The sequence below is a fragment of the Lucilia cuprina genome, chromosome 5 (genome assembly GCF_022045245.1).
Source record: "Lucilia cuprina isolate Lc7/37 chromosome 5, ASM2204524v1, whole genome shotgun sequence".
NCBI lineage: Eukaryota > Metazoa > Arthropoda > Insecta > Diptera > Calliphoridae > Lucilia > Lucilia cuprina.
Window position 1 is genome coordinate 3,467,153 of NC_060953.1, and position 20,433 is coordinate 3,487,585.

At 28.7% G+C, this 20,433-nt stretch overlaps 2 protein-coding genes across 5 annotated transcripts in view; both read left to right on the plus strand.

Annotated features, from left to right (window-relative positions):
• The window catches only part of LOC111685211 (whirlin), a 98,334-nt gene extending 81,949 nt beyond the window's left edge, over positions 1–16,385 (plus strand). Inside the window, exons 9-14 of one of the 4 annotated variants that reach the window (XM_046951045.1) lie at positions 5,091–5,096; positions 6,044–6,124; positions 13,104–13,190; positions 15,797–16,000; positions 16,079–16,171; positions 16,244–16,385. In XM_046951045.1, coding sequence (XP_046807001.1) covers positions 5,091–5,096; positions 6,044–6,124; positions 13,104–13,190; positions 15,797–16,000; positions 16,079–16,171; positions 16,244–16,372 — 600 coding nt within the window. In that variant the 3' untranslated portion in view covers positions 16,373–16,385. The remainder of the gene's footprint in view (positions 1–5,090; positions 5,097–6,043; positions 6,125–13,103; positions 13,191–15,796; positions 16,001–16,078; positions 16,172–16,243) is intronic. The other 3 variants (XM_046951047.1, XM_046951046.1, XM_046951048.1) reach the window with 3 other exon arrangements.
• Positions 16,386–16,471: 86 nt separating this feature from the next.
• LOC124419937 (G-box-binding factor-like) lies at positions 16,472–20,170 on the plus strand. Its single transcript, XM_046951051.1, has 2 exons — positions 16,472–17,084; positions 19,889–20,170. The coding sequence occupies exon 1, from the start codon at positions 16,472–16,474 to the stop codon at positions 16,976–16,978; it is 507 nt and encodes a 168-aa protein (XP_046807007.1). The 3' UTR covers positions 16,979–17,084; positions 19,889–20,170.
• Positions 20,171–20,433: the final 263 nt, after the last annotated feature.

Consider the following 20,433-nt stretch of genomic DNA (forward strand, 5'->3'; position numbering starts at 1 on the left):
GTCTAGTCTATAGTCTAGTCTATAGTCTAGTCTATAGTCTAGTCTATAGTCTAGTCTATAGTCTAGTCTATAGTCTCGTCTATAGTCTAGTCTATAGTCTAGTCTATTATTATTATTATTCAATTCTTTTTAGAATACAAGGTGTAGCTCATGTTATTGTCTGTTATGCTTGTTCCAATTCAAACTTTAACCATTAGTTTTGTTATTGTTGTTGTTTAAACTACAAAAAACTTTAATTTGTTCCACCACTCATACCCAAGCTCATATAAATATGTACGTATGTACATATTTGCTGTTGTTGTTAAAGTTTTTAGTTTGTTTTTACTTTAGTTGGCTGTTGGCTTACTGTCCATAATGTGACTCTGTTTGTGCTTTGGCTTTTAGCCGCATTTTGTTTGTGTCTGGCTTTCTCAAGATCTTTCTCTGTGTTTTTTGTGTTTTTGTAATATGTCTCTTGGCCAAAGATGATGATAATGATGTTGATGGCGATAAAAAGAGTTTAGTTTAGTTTTAGTTCTGTTTATTTCAGTTTAGTTTTGTGACCAAAGTTTATGGCCTTAACGAGTAGTAAAGCATAAAAAAGCTCTCACATGCATATGGAAACTACAGGTAACTCCCCTCTTCTCCTCGTATCACAGATGTACAGGTAAACACACAAAGTTGTGTGTTGAGCGTGTGTATATGGTTATGGCCAGAAGTGGTATATGGCATGGTATAATGATGAGATGGCCAACAAACACTCTTACTTATTTTAACATTGCTAACAACAACAGCAACAACGATCTTAAACCAGACATACAAACAGAACAAAAAAGAGCAGCAAAACAATATTGTTATACATGTTATTACACTTTACGTTTTTATAGCTTTTTAACTTGGCTAACACAAACACTCACTCACGTACCACATCTAAACGTCGTCGTCACACACAGCAGTACTAGACCATACGCAGACGCACACGCATTTATGGCCTTCTAAATGCAATCTTTGTCCAGATTCTTGGCGGCTTTAAAAATACAACTTAAACAACGTCTTAAATAATATTTAAGCCATAAGAATACAAAAATACAAGAAAAGAATCTTCACAACAACGTAGGTCAAAATTGTTGAATTGGCGGTAGATTTTTTATTTTTTCTACTTACAACTTTACTTGGGTGTTTGCTGGCAAAATAGTATCTGTGGTAATACGTAAAAACAGCCAACTAAAATACAAAAAAATATAATTGGTAACTTGGTTCTAAAGTTACTTGGCCTCATCCCAAACTAAAATTGCAAACGAAAAAAAACGAACACAACACTAAAGATCTGTTTAAGATTCTCAGACATTCTTTGTGGCTAGATCATTTTTATGATCTACAAACTTCTTTGGCACATTCCTGTAAGGTTGTTTGTGTAGTCTGGCAAAAGTAAAAAACAAATCCCTTGAGAATAATCGTGTAACCGGCAAAACCTAATAATAACTTTTAGAAACCAGACTAGTTATAAGAAAACGCATAGAAATTTACACAAAAAACAGAGGTAAACTTAAACCAAAACTTTAAATACAGTGGGTGGCAAATAAATAGGTCGGCAGACAAAAGAATAATAAACTATAATATAGACTAGACTATAGACTAGACTATGGACTAGACTATGGACTAGACTATAGACTAGACTATCGACTATACAATAGACAAGACAACATACTAGACTATAGACCAGACTATGGACTAGTCTATAGACTAGACTATAGAATAGACTATATCCTAGACCATAGACTAGACTAGAATATAGACTAGACTATAGAATAGACTATATCCTAGACCATAGACTAGACTATAGACTAGACTATAGACTAGACTATAGACTAGACTATAGACTAGACTATAGACTAGACTATAGACTAGACTATAGACTAGACTATAGACTATAGACTAGACTATAGACTAGACTATAGACTAGACTATAGACTAGACTATAGACTAGACTATAGACTAGACTATAGACTAGACTATAGACTAGACTATAGACTAGACTATAGACTAGACTATAGACTAGACTATAGACTAGACTATAGACTAGACTATAGACTAGACTATAGACTAGACTATAGACTAGACTATAGACTAGACTATAGACTAGACTATAGACTAGACTATAGACTAGACTATAGACTGGACTATAGACTGGACTATAGACTAGACTATAGACTAGACTATAGACTAGACTGTAAACTAGACTATAGACTAGACTATAGACTAGACTATAGACTAGACTATATACTAGACTATAGACTAGACTATAGACTAGACTATAGACTAGACTATAGACTAGACAATAGACTAGACTATAGACTAGACTATAGACTAGACTATAGACTAGACTATAGACTAAACTATAGACTAGACTATAGACTAGACTATAGACTAGACTATAGACTAGACTATAGACTAGACTATAGACTAGACTATAGACTAGACTATAGACTAGACTATAGACTAGACTATAGACTGGACTATAGACTAGACTATAGACTAGACTATAGACTAGACTATAGACTGGACTATAGACTGGACTATAGACTAGACTATAGACTGGACAATAGACTAGACTATAGACTAGACTATAGACTAGACTATAGACTAGACTATAGACTGGACTATAGACTAGACTATAGACTAGACTATAGACTAGACTATAGACTAGACTATAGACTAGACTATAGACTAGACTATAGACTAGACTATAGACTAGACTATAGACTAGACTATAGACTAGACTATAGACTAGACTATAGGCTAGACTATAGACTAGACTATAGACTAGACTATAGACTGGACTATAGACTAGACTATAGACTGGACTATAGACTAGACTATAGACTGGACTATAGACTAGACTATAGACTAGACTATAGACTAGACTATAGACTAGACTATAGACTAGACTATAGACTAGACTATAGACTAGACTATAGACTAGACTATAGACTAGACTATAGACTTAGACTATAGACTAGACTATAGACTAGACTATAGACTAGACTATAGACTATACTATAGACTAGACTATAGACTAGACTATAGACTAGACTATAGACTAGACTATAGACTAGACTATAGACTAGACTATAGACTAGACTATAGACTAGACTATAGACTGGACTATAGACTAGACTATAGACTGGACTATAGACTAGACTATAGACTATACTATAGACTAGACTTTAGACTAGACTATAGACTAGACTATAGACTAGACTATAGACTAGACTATAGACTAGACTATAGACTAGACTATAGACTAGACTAAAGACTAGACTAAAGACACTAAAGACTAGACTATATACACTATAGACTAGACTATAGACTACACTATAGACAATGATGTAGACTAAGACCAAAAAACATAACACTTTATTGTTTCCCAGCCACTCACTGTATAATTCCCCCTGTTTTAAAAATAGTTGTATTTACCAAGTAATGAAGCTTATAGTTTTTTTAATACACCTCATTAATTTATTTAAAATTGTATTTTTTTTCTTTACAAATTCTTAATCTTGTTGCTAGTTTCTAGATATAATTATATGATTCTTGACTTTTTGCTTAAATATTTTTCCCATATTTTCATAATCAAGCGTGAAAATGTTTAGTTTAGTTTATTTTACAATTGTGCGTATAATTTTTCATTAGTTTTACGATTCATTAGAAAAAGCAGTTAACAGTTTGGAAATAAAAAAAAAGATCATTAAACGTGGTAGAATACTTAAACAGGATGTTCAAAAGCGTAGACATGTGTGGTAAAACAAATAAAAATAATTGGTTTAGTTATTAATGACAAAAAATCTCTTGAATAACAAGCCTTAAGATTTTAAAATATTTTAAGAATTGGAAAAATAGTTTGTTCTCTTCGTTTCTGGAACAAAATTGTTATTAATGATGCTAGATAATATTTCCTGTATATTTATGTTGATGTTGCTACTATTGACAATTAGATTTTTGTATAATGCTACCTACGTAGTTGCTTAAACTATTTACATACTATATTTTTATTTATTACATTTTTTTATTTTCTTTACTACTTTTTTAGGTTTTATAGCCAAAAAAAAAGAAGTAGACAAGTGACTTCTTAAAAATAACATTTCAATGTTAATTTGTATTCCAGCAGAGCTTGTAGGCTAGACCTAACATTTAACATATAGACTGGACTATATACTACCTATAGACTAGACTATCATCTAGAATTCAGACTTAACTAAAGACTAGACTATCTACTAGACTTCAAACTAGACAATAGACTAGTCTATAGACTAGACCATAGACTAGACTATAGACTAGACCATAGACTAGACTATAGACAAGACTATAGACTAGACAATTGACTAGACTATAGACTAGAATATAGACTAGACTATAGACTAGACTATAGACTAGACTATAGACTAGACTATAGACTAGACTATAGACTAGACTATAGACTAGACTATAGACTAGAATATAGACTAGACTATAGACTAGACTATAGACTAGACTAGACTATAGACTAGACTAGACTATAGACTAGACTACAGACTAGACTTTAGACTAGTCGATATACTAGACTATAGACTAGGCCATAGACTAGACTATATACGAGACCATAGACTAGATTATAGCCCAGAATATGTGGATAAGAATATATACTAGACTATAGACTAGACTATAGACGAGACTTAAGACTAGACTATAGTCTAGACTATAGACTAGACTATAGTCTAGACTATAGACTAGACTATAGACTAGACTATAGACTAGACTATAGACTAGACTATAGACTAGACTATAGACTACACTATAGACTACACTATAGACTAGACTATAAACTAGACTATAGACTAGGATGCAGAACATACTATAGACTTGTCTTGACTTTAGTATATACAATACTTAAGATCATTCGTGTTCAATATATAGTCTAGTTATTTTATAATTGTGATCGATAATTTTTCCAGAATTATAACAAAATTTTAAATAAATTTGTTTTAATAAAAATAATCCCTCTTTTCTTTCTCTTTTCATGTTGCTCTCTCTCACTCTTTATACAACCACATAAACTAATTTGCTCTTAATAGGAACAGGTAAGTTTTAAAACATCATAAACATCATAATCATCGCATACACTGAAATAATTTAAAGCTTTTAAGCTTTCAAACAATATACCCATTTCGGACAGGTTGTTGTGTAGACAAAAACAGGATTAAAAAATCATTTTTTTATACAGATAAAAGACAAATTTTGAAACAACCAACAAGATTTATTAAGAAACACACTTAAAACACACACACACTTAAACAATCCTTTAACAATATTAGTTAGTTACAGAATAGTTTTGAATATAATGTAAATTTTTGTTAGATTTTGTTTAAAAGCTTTAGTGTAGGTAACACTATTTTGAAATAAACAAAGTTTATAATCATGTTATTTGTTTTTAGATTTTTAGGTTAGGTTTTAGTTAAAATTTTTGAAATAGTTTTCTTTTATCATTTAGCAGAAGAGTTTTCAGTTATTCTAAAATAGTAATTCTTTTTTAGACAATTATTTATTTGTTTTTATAAACATTATTTTCCAGTATTTAGTAATTAATTAATTTATTTTTAGTTTCTTTTATATATTTCCCTGTTTAAATAGTAATTAAATGTTTTAAAACTTAGTTATATTTTTATATGTTTTTTTGTTTCTTTTTTATACATGTCATATTTTTCATTATAAATTTTAATGAGTTTTATTTGAAAATTTAAAAAAAATTTGTATAAAAATTTACTTTTTTTCTTGCTTTTATGTTTTTTATTTTGTGATTATTTGTAAATATTTATTGAATATGTGTGTTTCCTTATTACAAAAAAAACAAAATCGCCAAAATTTATTTAAAAAACATCCTTTTAAACTAAAAACCTCTAAACGTTCTACGTTCAAAAATACCCTTTCTATTCCAATTTTTGTTTTCTTTCTTTTATCCCCTGATTTTTTCCTTTTTTTCTATTTTTTTCTTGTGGTTTTTTTTTCTCTCGTTCATTGTACATTTCAGGGAGGCTACCTAGATGGACTACGTTCACATTTGGGTGGTTTAACACAACGTGTCAAATCATGGTATTGGGGACGACCTCTTGTAAGTGCAATTGTATTTTTCATTAAAATCCTACAACAACAACAAATTCTTTAATTAATTTCAAAAAACAAACAAAAACAAAAAACTATTACTCTCAAAATACCCCCTTACAATTCAGAACCAAACTAAAACAGTCAGATTATAAAAAATAAATTCAAATATTTCTTTTAAAAAGCACATTTTTACTAACATTTTTTTACCAAAAAAAATCTAACTTTTTTCAAAAAAAAAAAAAAAAAAAATGGTTTTGCCTACGTTCATTTATGATTTTTGTTTTTAATTTGCTATATTAGGTTTCTGTTAAAATTTTAAGCGTAATTTGTTTAACCTGTTTGGTACTTTATTTTTCTTTTATTCAGTTCCAATTGTTGTTAGTTAGCTTGCTTTTATTTTAAGCCCTTTTTAACACTAGTTTATAAAATAGGTGTTTTTATTTTTGAATTCCCTTTTTTATATTAACTTTTTTGTAGTTGTTTTAAAACAAAACTCTATGTTGCACTTGTATTTGAAAACGTTTTTATTAGTATTTTGCAAATAGTGTTTCCCAAAAAAACTCAAAGAAATTATTTTTTCAAACTTTAGTTTTTTGTAAAGTTAAAAAAAAAACTTAATAAAATTTTATCAATGTGTAAGTATTGTCTAAAATATTATGCTAAAAAAAAACAGTATTTACCACAAATAACCAAAAAAACAAACTTTCAAAATGAAAAGCTTGAAAAATATAATTGCACCATAACGCATGAGTCACCCTGTATTTAAGTTATTTCAATTTCAACTTCATTTATATTTAAATTAGTTTAGTTTTCCCTTAGATAATTTAACATTTAGTTACAATCATGCACTTCATTAATAACAATTTTTTGTCATAATTTCAATTATAATAATTTTAATATTTTATTTACTTTTGGTTTGTTTTTCCTTCCAAACAGTTCTGAGATTTTGAAAATTTTGAAAACAGTTCTAGTTCTAGTTCAGTTCTAGTACAGTCCTAGTTCAGTTCTAGTTCAGTTCTAGTTCAGTTCTAGTTCAGTTCTAGTTCAGTTCTAGTTCAGTTCTAGTTCAGTTCTAGTTCAGTTCTAGTTCAGTTCTAGTTCAGTTCTAGTTCAGTTCTAGTTCAGTTCTAGTTCAGTTCTAGTTCAGTTCTAGTTCAGTTCTAGTTCAGTTCTAGTTCAGTTCTAGTTCAGTTCTAGTTCAGTTCTAGTTCAGTTCTAGTTCAGTTCTAGTTCAGTTCTAGTTCAGTTCTAGTTCAGTTCTAGTTCAGTTCTAGTTCAGTTCTAGTTCAGTTCTAGTTCAGTTCTAGTTCAGTTCTAGTTCAGTTCTAGTTCAGTTCTAGTTCAGTTCTAGTTCAGTTCTAGTTCAGTTCTAGTTCAGATCTAGTTCAGTTCTAGTTCAGTTCTAGTTCAGTTCTAGTTCAGTTCTAGTTCAGTTCTAGTTCAGTTCTAGTTCAGTTCTAGTTCAGTTCTAGTTCAGTTCTAGTTCAGTTCTAGTTCAGTTCTAGTTCAGTTCTAGTTCAGTTCTAGTTCAGTTCTAGTTCAGTTCTAGTTCAGTTCTGGTTCAGTTCTAGTTCAGTTCTAGTTCAGTTCTAGTTCAGTTCTAGTTCAGTTCTAGTTCAGTTCTAGTTCAGTTCTAGTTCAGTTCTAGTTCAGTTCTAGTTCAGTTCTAGTTCAGTTCTAGTTCAGTTCTAGTTCAGTTCTAGTTCAGTTCTAGTTCAGTTCTAGTTCAGTTCTGGTTCAGTTCTAGTTCAGTTCTAGTTCAGTTCTAGTTCAGTTCTAGTTCAGTTCTAGTTCAGTTCTAGTTCAGTTTAGTTCAGTTCTAGTTCAGTTCTAGTTCAGTTCTAGTTCAGTTCTAGTTCAGTTCTAGTTCAGTTCTAGTTCAGTTCTAGTTCAGTTCTAGTTCAGTTCTAGTTCAGTTCTAGTTCAGTTCTAGTTCAGTTCTAGTTCAGTTCTAGTTCAGTTCTAGTTCAGTTCTAGTTCAGTTCTAGTTCAGTTCTAGTTCAGTTCTAGTTCAGTTCTAGTTCAGTTCTAGTTCAGTTCTAGTTCAGTTCTAGTTCAGTTCTAGTTCAGTTCTAGTTCAGTTCTAGTTCAGTTCTAGTTCAGTTCTAGTTCAGTTCTAGTTCAGTTCTAGTTCAGTTCTAGTTCAGTTCTAGTTCAGTTCTAGTTCAGTTCTAGTTCAGTTCTAGTTCAGTTCTAGTTCAGTTCTAGTTCAGTTCTAGTTCAGTTCTAGTTCAGTTCTAGTTCAGTTCTAGTTCAGTTCTAGTTCAGTTCTAGTTCAGTTCTAGTTCAGTTCTAGTTCAGTTCTAGTTCAGTTCTAGTTCAGTTCTAGTTCAGTTCTAGTTCAGCTCTAGTTCTGTTCTAGTTCAGTTCTAGTTCAGTTCTAGTTCAGTTCTAGTTCAGTTCTAGTTCAGTTCTAGTTCAGTTCTAGTTCAGTTCTAGTTCAGTTCTAGTTCAGTTCTAGTTTAGTTCTAGTTCAGTTCTAGTTCAGTTCTAGTTCAGTTCTAGTTCAGTTCTAGTTCAGTTCAAGTTAAGTTCTAGTTCAGTTCTAGTTCAGTTCTAGTTCAGTTCTAGTTCAGTTCTAGTTCAGTTCAAGTTCACTTCTAGTTCAGTTCTAGTTCAGTTCTAGTTCAGTTCTAGTTCAGTTCTAGTTCAGTTCTAGTTCAGTTCTAGTTCAGTTCTAGTTCAGTTCTAGTTCAGTTCTAGTTCAGTTCTAGTTCAGTTCTAGTTCAGTTCTAGTTCAGTTCTAGTTCAGTTCTAGTTCAGTTCTAGTTCAGTTCTAGTTCAGTTCTAGTTCGGTTCTAGTTCAGTTGTAGTTCAGTTGTAGTTCAGTTCTAGTTCAGTTCTAGTTCAGTTCTAGTTCAGTTCTAGTTCAGTTCTAGTTCAGTTCTAGTTCAGTTCTAGTTCAGTTCTAGTTCAGTTCTAGTTCAGTTCTAGTTCAGTTCTAGTTCAGTTCTAGTTCAGTTCTAGTTCAGTTCTAGTTCAGTTCTAGTTCAGTTCTAGTTCAGTTCTAGTTCAGTTCTAGTTCAGTTCTAGTTCAGTTCTAGTTCAGTTCTAGTTCAGTTCTAGTTCAGTTCTAGTTCAGTTCTAGTTCAGTTCTAGTTCAGTTCTAGTTCAGTTCTAGTTCAGTTCTAGTTCAGTTCTAGTTCAGTTCTAGTTCAGTTCTAGTTCAGTTCTAGTTCAGTTCTAGTTCAGTTCTAGTTCAGTTCTAGTTCAGTTCTAGTTCAGTTCTAGTTCAGTTTAGTTCAGTTCTAGTTCAGTTCTAGTTCAGTTCTAGTTCAGTTCTAGTTCAGTTCTAGTTCAGTTCTAGTTCAGTTCTAGTTCAGTTCTAGTTCAGTTCTAGTTCAGTTCTAGTTCAGTTCTAGTTCAGTTCTAGTTCAGTTCTAGTTCAGTTCTAGTTCAGTTCTAGTTCAGTTCTAGTTCAGTTCTAGTTCAGTTCTAGTTCAGTTCTAGTTCAGTTCTAGTTCAGTTCTAGTTCAGTTCTAGTTCAGTTCTACTTCAGTTCTAGTTCAGTTCTAGTTCAGTTCTAGTTCAGTTCTAGTTCAGTTCTAGTTTTGTTCTAGTTCAGTTCTAGTTCAGTTCTAGTTCAGTTCTAGTTCAGTTCTAGTTCAGTTCTAGTTCAGTTCTAGTTCAGTTCTAGTTCAGTTCTAGTTCAGTTCTAGTTCAGTTCTAGTTCAGTTCTAGTTCAGTTCTAGTTCAGTTCTAGTTCAGTTCTAGTTCAGTTCTAGTTCAGTTCTAGTTCAGTTCTAGTTCAGTTCTAGTTCAGTTCTAGTTCAGTTCTAGTTCTGTTATAGTTCTGTTCTAGTTCTGTTCTAGTTCTATTCTAGTTCTGTTATAGGTCTGTTCTAGTTCTGTTGTAGTTTTGTTCTAGTTCTGTTCTAGTTTTGTTCTAGTTCAGTTCTAGTTCAGTTCTAGTTCAGTTCTAGTTCAGTTCTAGTTCAGTTCTAGTTCAGTTCTAGTTCAGTTCTAGTTCAGTTCTAGTTCAGTTCTAGTTCAGTTCTAGTTCAGTTCTAGTTCAGTTCTAGTTCTGTTATAGTTCTGTTCTAGTTCTGTTCTAGTTCTATTCTAGTTCTGTTATAGGTCTGTTCTAGTTCTGTTGTAGTTTTGTTCTAGTTCTGTTCTAGTTTTGTTCTAGTTCTGTTCTAGTTCTATTCTAGTGCTGTTCTATTTCTGTTCTAGTTGTGTTCTAGTTCTTTTCTAGTTCTAATTTTCTTCTAGTTCTGTTCTAGTCCAGGTTTTGTTTAATTCTGCTACAAATTTTTAGTTGATTAATAAAATTGATAACAAAGAAAGTCTCAGATATCAATTCCCTTTCGTAATTTTTTATGTTTCTTTTTATTATTTTTATCTTTTATATAATAAAATCACACACCTACTCACACCACACCCTCTCCTCCTACTTTAGTCTCAAAACACCCACCCGTAGTTTTAGTGTGTTCTTAGTTGAGCTTGATTTTTTACTTTAGTATGTAATTTTGTTTAAATAAACTTGTAATCGTAGAGCTTTTCTGAAACAAAAACAAACTATCCTATTTTACTTCAATATAAATTGTAGTCTACTAAACTATTTTGTAGTGTGTCCATTTTCACTAGTCTTTGAAAAAAGCGCATAAACAATTGTGCATCAGTTAAAATATTTACCTGTAATTGCAATTTAGATTTTTTTCTTTATTTTCTACATATTTATACTTTCTAAATAACTCAATTCTCAGTCATAATAATACGCCGCATTTATATCATTTTTCAAAATAAAATTAATAAAAAATTAAACAATATTGAATCATTCAAAGAAATATTAACACAATTTACACAAAAACACTCCTCTACACAGAAACGTACAAATTTAACAAATTCGTTAAAATCAAAAAGTAATAAAGTTATAAATAAAACAAAATGTGAACATTTTAAAAATGTTAACGATCGTTATCATTTCAAGTGGAAAAACACAAATTTAATTGACAAGAACAAACAATTTCTTTATCAGAAGAACTTTTTACAGCGTATTTATGTATGTAGCCTCTGTGCGATCACCTTTTTAAAAATAAATTCAATTATGAACTGATTTGAAAAAAATTTAAATTCAAGTAGGTACTCCCACAAAAAGTACTTAAAATGTTATTAAAGTAAACACAAAGTCCTCTTAAGTTTTTTTTTTTACTAAAAGCCTTTGAAATTTTAAATTATTTTGTTACATTAATAGATAGAATAATATTTTTAGTACTAAAATTGTTTTCTTTCATAATTAGTACTAATATTTTTAACTTTAATTGTGAAAGTTGTTCAAGTTTTAGGCAATCTTTGATACCAATATAGTACTTTTAGTACTAAACTTCTATTTTGCACTATTTAGTACTAAATTCTACGTTTTTGCTGTCTTAAAAATAAAATTTTAGTTTTTTTTTACTTTTAGTACTAAATTGTATTTTTGTGTAATAAGTTCAGTTCTTGTTCAGTTCTAGTTCAGTTCTAGTTCAGTTCTAGTTCAGTTCTAGTTCAGTTCTAGTTTAGTTCTAGTTCAGTTCTAGTTCAGTTCTAGTTCAGTTCTAGTTCAGTTCTAGTTCAGTTCTAGTTCAGTTCTAGTTCAGTTCTAGTTCAGTTCTAGTTCAGTTCTAGTTCAGTTCTAGTTCAGTTCTAGTTCAGTTCTAGTTCAGTCTAGTTCAGTCTAGTTCAGTTCTAGTTCAGTTCTAGTTCAGTTCTAGTTCAGTTCTAGTTCAGTTCTAGTTCAGTTCTAGTTCAGTTCTAGTTCAGTTCTAGTTCAGTTCTAGTTCAGTTCTAGTTCAGTTCTAGTTCAGTTCTAGTTCAGTTCTAGTTCAGTTCTAGTTCAGTTCTAGTTCAGTTCTAGTTCAGTTCTAGTTCTAGTTCAGTTCTAGTTCAGTTCTAGTTTAGTTCTAGTTCAGTTCTAGTTCAGTTCTAGTTCAGTTCTAGTTCAGTTCTAGTTCTAGTTCTAGTTCAGTTCTAGTTCAGTTCTAGTTCAGTTCTAGTTCAGTTCTAGTTCAGTTCTAGTTCAGTTCTAGTTCAGTTCTAGTTCAGTTCTAGTTCAGTTCTAGTTCAGTTCTAGTTCAGTTCTAGTTCAGTTCTAGTTCAGTTCTAGTTCAGTTCTAGTTCAGTTCTAGTTCAGTTTCTAGTTCAGTTCTAGTTCAGTTCTAGTTCAGTTCTAGTTCAGTTCTAGTTCAGTTCTAGTTCAGTTCTAGTTCAGTTCTAGTTCAGTTCTAGTTCAGTTCTAGTTCAGTTCTAGTTCAGTTCTAGTTCAGTTCTAGTTCAGTTCTAGTTCAGTTCTAGTTCAGTTCTAGTTCAGTTCTAGTTCAGTTCTAGTTCAGTTCTAGTTCAGTTATAGTTCAGTTATAGTTCAGTTCTAGTTCAGTTCTAGTTCAGTTCTAGTTCAGTTCTAGTTCAGATCTAGTTCAGATCTAGTTCAGTTCTAGTTCTATTCTAGGCCAGTTCTAGTTCAGTTTTAGTTCGATTCTAGTTCAATATAAGAACTCCTGGGTTTAGGGATCATATTACGGTAAAAAGTTCTTCTCTGCAATATAAATTTCAGTTTTTCTTCCTAACCCCCTCTCAGTCCACAAAACCTCTCTACAATTAAAACCTCAATTTTCGTACTGTGTTGAAAGCACTTTGAAATGTTAATTGTTCTCAATTCTATGTGTTTAGGAAATAACAAAAATTAAATAAAAACATAAATTAAGCAAATTTTTTTAAAACACAAAAAATTTAATAAAATATAAGCTTAAATTATTAATGTCTAAACTCTAACACACTTTAACAGCAATTTGTTTTTCATAAATACAACTCTAATTTTTTACAATTTTAAAATTTTTTTCAATTTAAAAAACCGCGCCCTAAAAATAACTCTAAAATGGGCTCTGTCTCTCTCTCTCTCTCTCTCTACACACACTTAAATGTAAATTTAACAAATCAAAATAAAAAAATTATATATATTGTAAAAAAAACTGAACAAAACAAAATATATATAAATATAAAATTAGGAGTTGGCCACAAAACTCTCAAGAAGTTTCGATATGAAGGAGGAAGGCGGTACATTACTGGGCGATAAAGGTGTGCGTAGACATCAGGTAAGTAAAAATTCTATTAAGAATTAAGGGCAAACAACCAACAACTAAACAGAACAAACAAGCAACAAATGAAATTAATAAAACTTTGAAACTATTTAACAAGAAATTAAGGAAAAAAAATCAAACAGTTTTACATTCAACAAAAAAATCACTTCAATTTACCACAAACTCATTCAAGAACATGACATATTTTCATCAACTTTTAGCATTTTTCCCTTTAATAACAATAAATTTTAACTTTTAAAATTAAAAAATATTTTTAATAAATTCAATAGTGATTTTTAGTTTTGGTTTTTATTATAATAGTAATTGGCTTGTTTGTAAAAGTATTATTTTGTTGAATTTAAAAAAATATATAAAAATTCATTTATTGAAAATGGAAAACCAACACCCACTTAATTTATTTATTCCCAACTACTTGAATAAACTTAATTAATTAATAATTATAATTTTGTTTGTTATTTTCTTATTTTTAAATAAATACTTTAACAAATTGCCTGCTAGATATACTATTGTTTATAATTATTTATTTAACTTATTTACATTACTTTACAGTACTTCCCCCCTGTTTTCTTTATTAATTAATTAATATTTGAAAATTATTTAAAAAATTCAACACAAACACCTCAAAAATATACTTTTTTATAATTGTTTTTGAAAAATTTACTGGTACTCCTTTTTTTTCAAACAAATCAAATATATAATACACCTTTTTAAATAATAATAAAAAAATTTTTAACAAAAACATTATGTACATTTAAAAAGAACAAAATTATACAGATTTTGTTTAAAATTTATGAAAATTGATTTGGATTTTAAAGACATGCTCAAGCATGCTTAATTTTATTTTCAAATATTTTTTTAATGAAAAAGTACGAAAATATTTAGAAGTTTTATTATCTTAACAGTTTTTAGTACAAATTAAAAATTAAAATTAAAAAAAAAAACAAAAATTCATTACCAAAATGTACTAAAATGTATTTTGGTACTAAATATTTCAACACAACATTTTTGACCACTTAATATTTTAGTACATAATAAAATTTAAGTTTTAGAATGTTTTTAGTATTAAAACTTTCTAGAACTAAACTTTTTTAGTACTTAATTTTTTATAATTTTTTTACAACATAAGTTTTATTGTACTAAAAATTTTTTGTACAAATTCTTTAGAATAAACAATTTGAAAACAATCTTTATTGAAAGCTAATATTTTAGTACTATTTTTTTTCTTAAGTTCAGTACAGTTTTAGTACTAATTTATAAGTACTTATATAAGTATAACAATTTTTAAAACAATCATTTTTAGTACTTAGTTTTTAGTATTATAAATTTTCAATAAATTTAGTACAGTAAGCAAAATGTTTTGCACTAAAATTTAGTACTAATTTATAAGCACTTATATAGTAAAACTTTCTTTAGTACAATCGTTATTTGGTACTAAGTTTTTATTATTATTATAGTTTTTAAATAAATTTAGTACATTTTTTTTAAACTGAAATTTCAATAAAATTAGTGCAGTATTATGAAACTAAATGTTTTGTACTAAAATTTAGTACTAATTTATAAGCAATTTAAGTACAATCGTTATTTGGTACTAAGTTTTTAGTACTAAAATTTTTCAATAAATTTAGTGCAGTATTTTGAAACTTAATTGTTTTTTACAAAAATTTAGTACTAATTTATAAGAATACCATTTGTAGTACAATCGTTTTTGCTACTAAGTTTCTGGTACATTAAATTTTCAATTATTTTAGTACAGTATTTGAAACTAAAATGTTTAGTACTATAGTTTAAGCATACAATTTTTTAGTACAATCGTTATTTGGTATTAATTTTTTAGTTCTAAATACTTTCGTTTACTCAGGGCTGTAATTGGGAACTAAATTTTTTCTTAGTACTAATTTTTTGGCTCTAATCTAGAGTAAAACTTTTTAGTACTTTTCTTTTGGGTACTAATTTTTTGTAAGATTATTCAATAAATTTAATACAATATTTTAGAACTAAACTTTTTACTAATTTATAAACCCTAAGTTTTTTAATATCGAAATATTTTAGTACGAAATATAATACTCAAATATAACTGTATTTTAGTACTAAAATTTTTAAAAATACATTTGTACTAAAATTTTTGTGGTAAAAAAAGAGGTTTAGTACTGATTTTTAGCATAAAACATTTTATTACTATCGTTATTTGGCACACATTTATTTAGTACTAAATTCATCCGTAAACTTTGTGCTGCAGTGAGGAACTAAATTTTTTAGTACAATTTTATTAAAATTTACAAATTATTTTTGTAAAAAAAATATGTTGCGTTTAAATTATTTAGTACTAATAAATAAACTTTTTAGTACTAATAATTTTTCTGCAAAATGGTTAGTACTTAATTTTTCATTGTATTTTGAAGCTACAGTTATTAGTAAAAACTTTTGGTACAAATTTTGAAACAAAAATTCAAAAAAAAATCAAAATAAAATTTGCAATTTTAAATTCCAAATCAAATTTCAAAAGACAAAATCTGTATAATTTTTATAAAAAAACACAAAAATTCCCGAAAAAAAATTAAACAAAAATTCATATCATAAATATAACAAAAACAAAATTTCAGTCTATGCAAAGATTATCGGCTGAACAGCAACAACAAAATGGTTCAACGACTGAACAAACAACTCATGAACACAATCCAAACGTCGTACCTGATCATAGAGGCAACTTACATGTAACAGTTAAGAAAACAAAACCAATATTAGGTATTGCTATCGAAGGTGGTGCTAATACAAAACATCCGCTTCCTAGAATAATAAATATACATGTAAGTAGAACGGGATTTTTGTGCAAAACTTTTTTGGGAACAAATTAAAAATGAGATACATATATTTTTTCTAAACAGGAAAATGGTGCAGCATTTGAAGCGGGAGGCTTAGAGGTGGGTCAACTGATATTAGAAGTAGACGGCAATAAAGTTGAGGGTCTACATCATCAGGTATGAAGAGTTTTTTATTATTAATTTTGTGGGTTTTAAATATTATTATTTTTTAAATAAATTTTTTTGCAGGAGGTTGCCCGTCTTATAGCTGAATGTTTTGCAAATCGAGAAAAGGCTGATATAACCTTTTTAGTTGTTGAAGCGAAAAAATCGAATTTGGAACCTAAACCAACTGCTTTAATATTCTTAGAAGCCTAACATTTGCTTGCCCTGCCGGCTACAGATGACCCATTGGAACAACAGAAACTGGAGTTCCTTTATGAATGGGGTATCGATTTAACGACAACGCCAAAACCAATGCCAACACCAATACCACTAACAAAAGCTAAAAATCCACCGCCACTGCCAACACTAACACAACAACTACAACATCCACACTCATTACAACAACAACAACACCAACATCACAGCCATCAAAACAACATTAACTACAGCAGTCACAACAACATTATTAATGCAAAGATAAACACTACTACAAACACACTAACAACGCATACGACAACAACAGCAACAAATACCAACAAACAAACAACAAAATCCTCAGGTATATTTACACCAGCGAACACTCAACAACAACTACAACAACAAAAACAACACCACCAACAACTACAACAAAACTCAACACACCATCAACAACAACAACACCACCACCAACAACATCAGCATTCGCATCCACATCAACACCAACACCAGGAATCAACTTTAGAAACTTTAACTTCACCCCTCTCATCCAGTGAATACAACACGCCCACACATCATCTCTACACCAACAACAAAAAGAATTATGATTCCGTTTACCAATAATTGAAACAACAATAACAACTTACAAACAAACAAACAACATCTAGAAACCAAAAGAAAATTTGTAAATTGTACAACTGCAACAACAACAACAACATCAAGATAAATTGTATGTATGTATTGTATGTTTTTTTTTCCATTTTAAAATTATAACAAAAAAAATCTTAAAAAAATTAATGTGTGCTAAAATAATAAGCGTTGCAGCCTAAAAGGAACAAAAATGAAATCGCCCAAAAATATGTATCTCACACGCTTCTACGCTTATTGTATAAAAAACGGTCAATTGTGCTATGCTTATTAATAGAATCAGAAAACCCGCTAATGTAACCGAACCCGACCCCGTCCCGTATTTCCAAAAACTGGCTTAAAGTGTTTTATCGTCGCTTTTATCGTCTCCTATATAGAAATAGGTATATAAATATATATTTCTTAAATGGTCTAGAAAGTATAAAAACAACTTGGACTGGACTATAGTTTGCTCCATATTCTGGACTATAGTATTGCTTCTAGCTTGAATGATTCTTCATAGTAAGGACTCTAGCCTAATGTATATGCTATAGTCCTTTATAAAGACTGGACAAAAGTCTAGTTTAAAATTTGGATTTCAGTCGGGACTAATGCCTAAACTCTACACTATATACTGTAGTAAAGTCCAATGTCTGGATTGAATTTTATTCTAAAACTCAGGCTATTGGTCTATTCTATAGTTTGTCTAAATTATAGTTCGGGCAATAGTTTAGTCCATAGTCTAGACTATAGTGTAGTCCATAATCTGGCCTATATTATAGTCTATAGTATAGTATATATTCCATTGCCTGGTCTACAGTGTAATCTAAGCTATAGTCTAGTCTAAAACTCTGTATAAATACTGGACGAATGTCTAGTTTAAAAATTCTAATGGAGTCGGTACTAATGCCTAAACTCTAGACTAAAGTGTGGACTGCAATCTACTCAAATATCTGGATTAAATTGTATTCTAAAATTTAGACTATAATCCATAGTCCAAACCCTGATATAGCCACGACTATGTCTTAAGTCTAGAATATAGTCTTAAGTGTGGACTATTGTTAAACTACAAGACTGGACTATTGTCTTGTATAAAGTCTATGTAAAACTTTAGTCTATAGCCTGGACTATAGCGTAGTCTGTAGTCTAAATCATTGTCTAGATTATAGTCTATAGTCTAGTCCATTCCCTAGACCATTTAGTATTTATTATGCTTTGTTTTTATGAAATTAGTAAATTAGATTTTAATTAATTTTAGTTGCTTAGAAAATTTTCACAAAAACCCTAAAAATTTCGAAAAAGCTAAATTTGAAAAGTTTTCTTAAAGTTCAAAACTTTTGAGTGTTCTCATACAAACACTCAAAGGCCTTTCGTCTTTAATATTAACATGAGACTTTCTGAAGGCTGTAGAACTACATCGAAAAGCTTTTGTCCCTTTGAATCAAATTTCTCAAATTTCAAAAAGGTAAAATTTTTCAAAAAAGGTAAAGCTCCCAATAGAAATAATCCTTTAAAGTTTTTGCTGTAACTTATACTATTTCCTTTTATTGTGTTGTGCTAATATTTTCCTTTAAAATGTTCTTTGTTATAGCTTTAATATAACCATGAAAAGCTCTAAGTTTTATATAGATGTATTTGTTGGACATATTTGATTAATAGAGATATTTAAAGTAAAAAATTAATAAGTTTTTATCCTTGAAAGCTCTCAGTGGTTAGTTTTGTAAAGGTTTATTTAAGCTTTAAAGCTTTTTTTGGAAAATTGTATGAAGTTATATAATTCAATTATTTTAAGCAAGAATACTTAAGCTTTAGAGCTTATATAGCTTTCAATTAATGTTTTGTCCGTGTTAAATATTAGGAATGTTATGATCAGGTTTTAAGCAACAAAAAAGCAATTAAGTTGTTTCCCTAACAACTACTAAACTTTGAAACTTTAATGCTTTCTCTCCAAAGATAAGTAAAGTGTTCAGTTGCTTTCAAATTTTAAAGCTTTTAAGGTAAAATATTGAGAAAAATAACTTGTTATGAGATTATTACAATTAACGCTTAACTAAAGCTTTATTTCAAGTTTAAATAAAAGCTTTTTAGATGAAATATTGAGAAAAATAACTAGTAATGAGTTAAAATATTAATTTACTTTAATTTCACCTTAGTTTAACAACATATTTTTAGAAAGCCTTTAATTTTAGTTAAGCTTTTTTAAGCTTGTTATGTTTAACAAGTTTTAAACTTTTAAAACTTAAAGTTTTTAGTAAAATATAAAACTTGATTGTTTTTTAACTAAAAGATTTAGTTTAACTAAGTTTTTTGCGTTAAGCTTTAGTAAATAATAGCTGAAGACAATTCTTTCTTATTTATAAAAGTATATGTTAGAAAGCTTTTAATTTTTAGTTAAGCTTTAAAGCTTTTTTCCCAAATTAAACGAAAAAGTGAAATATAAAGATTATTTGATTTTTTAACTAACTAAAGCTTTTAATTTTCATTAAGCTTTAAAGCTTTTTAGATAAAACCTAAGTAAATAATAGCTGAAATCGATTTTCTGTCTTTTTTTAAATATATATGTTAAAAAGCTTTTAATTTTTAGTTAAGCTTTAAACCTAATTTCCCTAACTAAAACTGAATAGTTTAAAAGGGGAAAATTTGAATAAAGCTTTTTTTCTAAGCAATTGTTTACAACAACTTTATATCTATAAAATATCAAAAAATATTAAAAAAAAAACACTGCCAATATTTAATAAACTTTAAATTCAAAAAAAAAAACACTTGATTTAGAAAACCCCAAACTCCTAGAATAAAATAGAAACATAGAAAAAAGGAAAAAATAAAAAGATTTTTAACATTTCCTTTCCCAAAACTTTAACTAAAAGCCTTTTTTAAAGTAGTTTTAAAAATATGTTAAATTTTCAGTTTTAATTTCAGTTAAAAGACACTAATAAACAAACTAAAAAAAAAACTAAATTAAAAAAACCCACCTAAATACAACAACAACAAAAATACCACAGTCGTAAATTTAAAAAATAAATTATTGAAAGATATAACACACATTTAGTAGAAAAACTATTTAGTAACAAACTTTTAAAGGAAAATTAAAAAAAAGCATTAGAAACCCAATAAATTTAACAAAAAAGTAGTAACAAAATAAAGAAAATTATATACATAAACAAAAACAAACAGACAAACACACAGAAACCCACATTATATACATATAATTAATAAAAAAAGAAAAACTATATATGAAAAAAAATAATTAAAAAAAGTATAAAACAAAAAAAAATATATATAGAGAATAACATTATTATTACATAAATGTTTAGCTTATTTACTAAAAAACTACAACAACAGCAACCACAACAAAAACAAAACACCTTAACAAAAATAATAATTAAAATAAAATAAATTAAACAAAATTAATAATTAATATAAAAAAATATGTATTAGTACAATTATGCACC